This window comes from Vigna umbellata, chromosome 1 (assembly GCF_029865625.1).
Source record: "Vigna umbellata cultivar VRB3 chromosome 1, Vumbellata_1.0, whole genome shotgun sequence".
NCBI lineage: Eukaryota > Viridiplantae > Streptophyta > Magnoliopsida > Fabales > Fabaceae > Vigna > Vigna umbellata.
In genome coordinates, this window is record NC_142165.1 from 15,733,510 (window position 1) to 15,742,949 (window position 9,440).

General features: G+C 38.7%; 1 protein-coding gene across 2 annotated transcripts; it reads right to left on the reverse strand.

Moving 5' to 3' along the window:
- Window positions 1-2,728: 2,728 nt before the first annotated feature.
- LOC124822459 (filament-like plant protein 4) lies at window positions 2,729-8,811 on the reverse strand. Of its 2 annotated transcripts, none has more exons than XM_047294464.2 (6): window positions 8,563-8,811; window positions 7,301-7,415; window positions 6,537-6,741; window positions 4,013-6,437; window positions 3,859-3,901; window positions 2,729-3,483 (listed from the first exon to the last, which is right to left on the reverse strand). In XM_047294464.2, the coding sequence occupies exons 2-6, from the start codon at window positions 7,397-7,399 to the stop codon at window positions 3,061-3,063; spliced, it is 3,195 nt and encodes a 1,064-aa protein (XP_047150420.2). In that variant the 5' UTR covers window positions 7,400-7,415; window positions 8,563-8,811; the 3' UTR covers window positions 2,729-3,060. The 2 variants fall into 2 exon arrangements, with proteins under 2 accessions (XP_047150420.2, XP_047150419.2); XM_047294463.2 differs by having other exon boundaries at window positions 6,537-6,744.
- Window positions 8,812-9,440: the final 629 nt, after the last annotated feature.

Here is a 9,440-nt window from a genome sequence, read left to right on the forward strand (position 1 = left end):
TTGGTGTTTTCTTTCAACAACAGAATTTTGTTCAGGTGTTTCAACACAACTCTTCTGATGATTGATTCCATGCAAGTTATAAAAATCTACACAACTAAATTCAGGACCATTATCAGATCTGATGGTTTTGATAGTCTTGTTAAACTGGTTTTTAATTTTAACAACAAAATTTTGTAATAAATCTCTAGTTTGCCCTTTATTGTTCATTAGGAAAACCCATGTGTGCCTACTGTAGTCATCTACTATGGTAAGAAAATACCTATGACCATGAACCGAAATGGTACTAAGAGGGCCCCATATATCACAATGCACAATTTCAAAAGATTCAACAGTGACAGTAACACTCTTAGAAAAGGGTAATTTTCGTTGCTTAGCAAAGTGGCAGGTATCACAAACAATATTAGTGTCAATTTTAACATAAGGAAAATTCTCACAAATCTGTTTTGTAACCCTGTCTCCAGGGTGACCTAGCCTACAATGCCACAAATTTACATCAGTGTTCTTAAAAGAGAAAGCAGTATTAGCAATGTATCTCTGGTCAGGTTTAGGAAAAGCTTGTAGGTAATAGAGTCCCTTCCAAGAGTTAGCACAACCAATCATCTTCAAAGTATGGTTCTCCTTTATCTGACAAGTCTTAGAGGTAAAAGTTAGACTGCAGTTCAAATCTTTAATAAGACTTTGGACAGAAATCAAGTTGAAACAGAATTCAGGTATGTAAAGAACATTAAAAATGATAAAATCTTTTGAGAACTGTATTGTTCCTGCATGCTCAGCAGTGAGAGCAGTGTTGTTTGGTAATTTAACAGAGATGGGTTTAATTTTAAAGAAAGTGACAAAATTTGTCCTATCATGGGTCACATGGTCTGTGGCCCCAGTGTCTATTATCCAGGAAAGATTACCTTCTCTATTTTCAGTGTCATTCCTTTGAACTTGATTGACTTTGTGGGTAGGCTCATCAATTTTATCCATGATTCTGAGAAGTTTCTGCATCTGTTCTGCTGTAAAGGAGTTGAAAATATTGCTGTTACCAGTACCATTAGCAGTCTGTTGTGTGCTTGGAGTCCCCTCTGTTTCAGTGTTGTTTTGGCAGGCATTTACAGAATTCCAGTCAGCCTTTTTATCTTGATTGTTGTCACCCTTTTTGTACCAAGGAGGGTATCCGTGTTTAGAGTAGCACTCATCTATAGTGTGGTTCATTTTGTTACAGTATGAGCACTGTTTACCATAGTTAGGATTTCTACCTCTTCCCCTTCCTTGGCCACGAAATCCAGAACCCCTTCCTTGGCCTTTCCACTGACTGTTTTTGTCAGTCACATTTGCCAGGATTTTTGTATCTGCAGAGTTGTGTTTTTCTTGTCTCTCTTGTTGCATAATGAGTGAAAAAACCCGGTTGATATTTGGGAGGGGTTCCATGAGAAGAATCTGTGTTTTAACAGTATTGTAAGAGTCATTTAACCCTTTTAAAAAGCACATCACATGCTCCATTTCTCTATATTTCAAGGAGACTCGTGACAGATCACAGCTGCATGGAACTTTGCATGTACAAATGGGTATGGGTCTTAAAGACTCCAACTCTTCCCATAGAATCTTTAGATCAGTAAAGAACTGGCTAACTCCTCTCTCTCCTTGCCTAATGGAATGTATTTCTTGAAGTAAATCAGAAATCTTGAAGTAGTCACCTTTGGAAAATCTTTCTTTCAGTTCATCCCACAATTCTTTGGCTTCTTCAATGTATATAACACTTTCTGCAATCTGTGGTGATAGAGTCTTTGTTATCCAAGACAAAATCATCACATTGCATCTCTCCCATACGTCAAACAATGGGTCATTTTTCTGGGGTTTCTTTATAGACCCATCAATGAACTTTATCTTGTTTTTAGAGAGCAAGGCTCTCCTCATACTTCTGCTCCAAGAGGAGTAGTTGCTGTCATTCAACGTTTGAGTAACCAGTGTGAGGCCTGGATTCTCACCTGGATGTAGATAATAGGGGCTGGATGGATTGGAAAATTGATCCATCTGATCCATGGTGGAAGAACCAGTCCAAGAAGATACCAAGAAGATACCAAGAAGAGTAAGGATGCCAAGATCAGAGCCAACGGAAGCAGAGCAGGTACTAGACCTGCTCTGATACCATTTTACAAACGGCCCAACACTGTGCACTTAAACCAGTGTGTATGGCCCAGTCCAATGCGGCTTGGTATTTGCCAAGCATCGTGACTTCCAGCGTGGCAGAAACAAACCACGAGAAACCTGAGGGAGAAGCGAGATTAGGGCGTCGAGAAGCTTCGTCTCGGGAGCTGCTTCGGGAGCGATCCGGCGACGGAGGAGGCCACTGTTCGAGGTGATGATGAAGACAAAAATGGAGAGGATAGAGAGAGAGGTAAGAAAAACTCTTTCTTGTATTATTTTGATGTGTTTCAAAGTATTACGTGCTCTGTTTTCGTCACTCGAAACTGCAACATAGAAGCTCTATTTATAGAGCTTCTGTAAACCCAAAACAGTAAACAAACAAAACTGTAAACCAACGGTACAAAAATAACTAACTGAAAAATACAAGACTACTGTCTCTTGTTGACAGTAGTGAACCTTTATTCCCAATAGATACATTAGAGGAAAGAAAAACTTATTTTAGTTTTCTGTTTTATTGGCTGAAATCATTGTCATTTCTGACACTGGTTATCACAACATGAAAAATCACTAATCTATTGTTGTTGATAAAGAATGAAGGTATGCTGCATAAATTTCTGAAATACAACAATATTCAACATATCCTGTAACAGTTCAGAGGCTATGTCAATGTTTGCTAATGAAATTACAGAACAGAGGGAGTAAAACAATGGAAAGGAAAAGAAGAAAAACATATGTTTACCATGTACACCCATTAAATACAAGAACCACCCAATAACCATTGCATTCTGTTGTGTTTTAACTAGATAAACCTCCCAAAAACTCGATTCTGTCAAATCATGAAGGGGATTGAACCTTGATGCTTTCCAAATGTCATTGTTGCTGTGTGGCTCCCTGAATCACGAATTCCCATCGGTCATGCATGCTTCATGCTCAATGACCGTTTTTACCTTTTGAAGAAAAGAACCTACTAAAACCTCGGGTGTGTTTTTCTGGTGTTGGAGTGGACGAAGCTGATGATGAGGATGACTTGGTAGGCCTTTGGTTTGGATTCTGTACAGAAGATATGGCTGGAAAGATTGTCTCGTTATCTGATGGACTATATAAACTGTTGCTAAAATGTAAAGGGGAATCTCCATCCAATCTTTGCACAAATGTAGAAGTAGCACTGTCCATCTCTGCTTGATCTTGTAAACTTGGGCTATTAGGTTCACGCTCCGTGAAGTTTTCAGCCTTTGAATAAGGAGATTCCATTGGCTCTGTTTGAGGATGCAGAGCTTTTAACTGCTTGCCAAGAAGAAATATGGTTTCCTGACACTCGGCTAGCTTTTCAGCAGCGGCTGTCAAGTCTCTCTCCTATGATAAAGGAAAAAATTCAATCTTAGATTGCCTACTCATCACAAAGAATCCTAGATTGAGATGCCTATTTTGATGTTACATATTATGAGTATAAACTTCTCAGTAAACCCTTGTAAGAGACCAAAATAAAATGAGTTTTTCTTGTAAGCTAAATTCAACTAATGCACTTATAACTTGTGTAGAAATTCCATCATAAATTCTCCAAAAGATGAGGTGTATAAGCTTATTTTAGCTTATGAAAGAAGTTCAATTCATTTTGATTTTTTTTCTTCTATAAGTATTTGTAGAAAAAATTGTGAAAGTAAGACTTAGATCTAAAGGTTCTCCAACTTAATAATATTTTCAAGTATTTGAATGGGATTACAGCTTTACCTGCTTAGCCTTTATGTCATTATCAGCAGCTGAGCTCTCAATCCTGACAGAGATTAACATGGAAAATTAGCAATCAGAATTAGAAGCAGCACGAGACATTCACAAAATATTTGAAAGCATGTCAATGTGTAACTTCAGTACTTCAATCTCTAACCTTTGTAGTTGTTCTTCTAGCTCCTTGTGTTTGGCCAAAGCTGCTTCATGAGCCTTCTTTTCATCTTCTAGTTCATTCTCCAGAGTTGTTGTCTTCATTCGCAGATGAATAAGCTCAGTCTCAAACTCCCTTGCACGTGTTTCAATTGACCTGTACGATTCTGTCATACATTTTAGCTGTGTCTCAGCTAAGCTATTTGCTCTTTGAGCAGAAGCCATCTGTGATTTAACTTCAGCTAGATGTTGCTCTGTCTCTAGTAACCGAGACTTTGTCTGTTCAAGATTTTCAGCACATTTTGACAGATCCGCAATAGCCTTCTCTTTCTCTAACCTCAATTCTTCAAACTCCTCCATTGAGAACTTCTGCGTGGCATTTGATTCATAGCCTGAGGCCAAATTTCCATCATCAGGAATTTCAGGATCGGAACAGGGATTAAGAATATGGGAGTGACCATTTTGATATCTCTCCCCAGATGAATCGTCTTGAACTAACTTATTTTCTGGCAGAGCAATCTTATCTATGCAATCAGGACTGTTGGTTTCTGCTTCCGTACCCTTGTAACCGAGAATATTAAATCTGAATTCACTTGCTTTGGCTAGAACACTAGACAGGTCCAGAACAAACTGTGGCAATTTTTCTTCATTGGAGGTAACCTGGTTAAAAGTAACAGAGAACTCCTGCATCTTTTGGCTTATTCCATCTCCATCAGAAGATATATCATGCGCTGCCATTGCTTCTTTGGCGAGGAGCAATACAAAGTCATGAATTTGAGACATTGCGGCTTCTAGATCCGTAGTTATCTGAACATACTCTGGAGGTTGCTGGGATGAAATAACTTTTTTCTCCGCATTTAAGGCAACATCTTCAGCGTTACCCTGCTTATCACACGTAATATCAGAAGGCGTGACATCATGGGGAACGGCAGATACAGAGTCCTGGATTGAAACGCCATATGCATCTTCAAGAACGTGTTTAATATCCTTCAATATCTTCTCCATATCAGCATCCTTAGCCATGGACTCGAAAACTGATAATATTCTTGATTGAAGCTCTGCTAGCGACAAGCTAGGAACATCAGATTGGGGATCAGGTGCTGATAACTCCTCAGCAGAAGACACCTCACTTGGCAGTGGATTTGGATCACTATTCTCTTGGGAGTCAGAGGGAACATCTTTCCCAGTGCTGACTTCTGATATTTCATCGGTCACAGCTTCGTTTGCTATATTGTTTGAAGTACCTGAAACTTCACCGCAGTCATTTGATAATCGAGCCAACTTCTCCACCTCCAGAAAGTCATCCATTAGTTCCAACTTCTTAGTGGTATCAGATATGCTCAATTCCTCAGTATTCTTTCCTTTAGGGAATTGGGAAAGATCAGAGAGAATTGCTGTAGACCAAGACTCGGCACAACTTCCCACATCATCATTTCCATCTTCAGACATGGAGATGAAGCTTGGTGCATTGCTTGCATTTTGACTGTAAATGCTTTCATTTATGATGGATTTAGGAGATCCCTTCTGCTGATTACTTGTCTGAACCTGTGCTTCCAAACTTTGAAGTTTGCTCAAAGTTTTCGCAAACATACTCCTTGAAGCCTGCAGTTCACTATTACGTTTTGCCAAAGCTTCTTTCAGCATCTTTGTTTCTTCTTCCATTGCCAGCAAACGCTCAGTAAGAAATTCATTATCTTTGTGGAATTTCTGAGCATTATCTAGGGAAAACCCAGGCATAGGAGACATGTGAGAACCAGGAGGTTTGACAGGAGACTTCCTTAATCGAGTTTCTCCGTATTCTCGACCAAGACTTTCGACTTCTAGCTTCATTTGTGCAAGTGCAGCTGGACCAGGTAACTTCTTCCGCACAAGACCACGTAATCTTTGGCACTCTGCTTCCAATTTAGCAATTTTTTTAACACCCTCCATGTGCTGCTTGTTAGCAGCTTCTGCAGACCTCATGCTCATATTCTTTTCTTCATTGCGAATCTCCAGCTCTTTGGCAATAACATGAACCTCATATTTGAGTGAATTGATTTCTCTTTCACATGATTCAATGTTGCCCTTAAGAAGCTCAATTTCAGCCTCAGCGTGAGCTTTTTCTTCCCTTAAATTGATTATCATGTTAGAACGCTCTTGCAAGGACCTTGACAGAGCCGCATTGTCGGAAGCAGACCTGAGGAGTTCCTGTTCAAAGCTTGCTATCTTTGCCTCCAGCTCACCCTTAATCTTGTCCAATTGCTTGGTTTTTGTGAGAGCAACTTCCTGTAATTTCTGTTCATGTTCTTCCTTTAGGTTTCTTATCTGTCGCATACACTCTTTAAGCGCACCATCTAACTGTGATGCCTGATCCTCAGCAGTGAGTTTTGCAAGAGTGACAGACTCCAGATGGTTCTTCAAAGCCAAAGCTTCTGCTTCAGCCTTTTCCCAGCCTGAAGGGTTTCAATGAATATTAATTCCAAGAAAAAAAAGACGCACTGCTTAATAAGGCTTTTGAATATTTTTAAATAGGAACCATTGCAGCAGTATACCTGAGACAGCCTCTTCTGCTACTTTAGCATGCTGTTTTACCAGGCTTTCCTTTGTATTTATCTCCGAATTAGCTGCAGACAGTTTTTCATTTAATTTGTTGATATCATCCTCCAGTGTCTGAACTTTTTCTTCATATGCCTTCACTTGATCCTCCAAACCAGTCAGATGAGAATATGACTCTACTGATATTTGGACGTAGCTCGGCTTCTTGTTTACCAAAAAAACAAATATCATATGTAAGTTTGAAACAAATTAAAGACAAATCTAATGGCTAAATGAGTAAATGTCCAAAGTCATCCTTTGAAAAAAATAACAGTAGAAAATTTAGTCCCTTAAAAAGAATAATCATATAGTCCTTCAAGAATGATAACAAAAGTGGGGCACATTAGTTCTTCAGTCATTTTCTCTTCCTTGTAAACATATGGTTAGTCCTTAAAGAAGTTAATCCTGTACTAACTTAGTCCTTGACAAAATAATCAATGACTCAAATTGTCCTTGTAAAAGTTAACTCAAATGGGCAAAAGGACTAAAGCATCCCATGTTTGAAATCTTGAAGGACTAAATAGAATTTTATTTTTTACAGGGATCAAACTGTCCCCTATTTCGGGGTGGGGGACCAATTTGGACATTTTCCACTCGTTAAAACTAAAAATAATCACGTGAGTCAAGAAGGTGAGAAAAAAACATACAGGATAATTTCCTCGATCAGAAATGTTAGAAACTACTAGTTCTTTGCTCTAGTGAACCGACAATAAATACATACCTGATTGGCAGCATCCGCAGCAGAGTCCAATTCTGCAGCTGCTTTCTCCATCACAGCCTTGTCCGACGATTTTTTCTTCCATGGCCAGCGTCGGTCCATTGAAAAGTACGGACACCTTATAATCGAAAACAGTGGAAATTATAACCAACAGCAAGTTTTCTTTTCTTTTACTTTCCTTTTTCCGTTTTTTAACCAGTGGGTACTGCTACTTTCCCACACGCTATATTATTACACACCAAACAGTAACTGAAACCGAATACTCAACCATCCCACCGTTTCACAAAAAGCCACAACATACCATCACACAAGTGACTTCCATTTTCAACACTACATAAAGTATATATGGTATATGCACTCGTCGGTAGTGTCGGTGGCCATAGAAAGCACACAGGACACAACACCAAAAGCGAACAGTGCAACAGGGCAAGGCCAAATTGTAGATTGCTCATAATTTGGCACCAATTTTGGGTCCCCGATTGACTCATGTCACTATATTTGTGATGTTAATGCATTCATTCACACAGTAGCAAACATAAACCAATGATGGTAACCGCGATCTCCAAGATCTAACCATAGCTCTTCACATATTTTCGTTCCAGGATATTACACAACCGAACACTCGAACAAAAATGCATTTCCTCTTCAGAATTTTTTTTTAAACAAAAATAAAAAGAACCTTAGTCCTTTGGTAAAAAAAATCATCCTCAAAGAGAACCAACACAACTACCAGCCACAACACTATAAAACTCTTCTCTGGAATATTTAAAGCAACTCGAGCTCAAACTCCAGAATAAACTGCAACAATTTAATACCAATTAATTCAAATCCAAATTACAAAGTCGAAATTAGATCCAAATTAGTCAAGATTTCCTGAAAACGGAAACAATAAATCTGAGAAAAAATTGAATCAAATTTTCGGAAATGAATGGCGGAATTGGACACTCTGCAACTTCGTTGTTTCTAATTTAGTAACAAGGAAGATGTAACACTGAGCTAAAGGAGAACTGGAAGCGCTCCGAGCACAAACTGGAGCCACCGACAAAAATTGAAAAGTCAAGAAAAATCGCCGCAATGGCGAGTAATAAAAATAAAACGCACTCGAAGAGAAACGAAGCAAGAGAGTTTTATTACAGTAAGAATTATCAGAGCGCACAAACTTTTTTAACAAAAAAAACAACGCAAAAGAAAACAGTAAGAAGTAAGCAACAGCATTGGATGATTCACTGGAAGAAGAAGCACCGGCGAGGGCAAAATCGACTTACCGGAAAAAAATGAAAAAATGCGAGGAGCTGATTCTGCTGCAATGAGAGAATGGTGAGATATAGGGATTGGGATTTTATAAGAAAAGGAGTGACGGCGGAGGTGGAGTTAGAGGTGGCGGAGGCAATGGTGGTGGCTGGTTGGGCTGAGATATTCGGAATTAGGTGGCTCTTAAAAAGCAAGACGTTGCAGAAGCTCCAAAAACCATCACCTTTTCACTCCTCTTTCTCTCTCTCTGTCTGTGTTCTCTTCGAATTCAATAAATAATAATAAATATTAATTAATATACTCCTCTTTTCTGTAAACAAGTATAAAAATAATAATAAATAACTCCAAGCTTTATTTTGTCACCGAAATTACGAGATTAACCTCGGGAGAGCGTGGAAATAGCGAGAACAGAAAGCTTGCGGCAGAAGGAGGCGTATGGTGGGGTGAGCTGTATCCGAATAATGTTACTATTATTATCGGCTTTTTGTTTAATTAATTAATAATTAATAGTGGGATTATTAATTACGGTGAGAGAGAGAGAGGAAGAAGAGAAGAGAATAGGGTTAGGGAGTTTTTGTTTGGACCACCGTCAGTGAGTCACTGACTGGCATTTTAGTTTGTACAGCTCACGCGTTTGGTACGTAGCTCCCTCGCTGCGAAGACGTATGAGTTGGCTGCTTTCTAAATGCGTTAGTGTCGCCACTTCTTGACATGACAACAACGTGGACTTAAAAAATTCGACCAACGAACGTAACACGTCATTTTCTTTTTCTTATTTTTTACTGATATCATCCACACAGTATCTGTGTACCAATTTAAAATAAAAAACATTTTATATTAAAAAACTTTATACTTTTTCGATAAGTTGGTTGAAAATTTCATATTTAAGTAA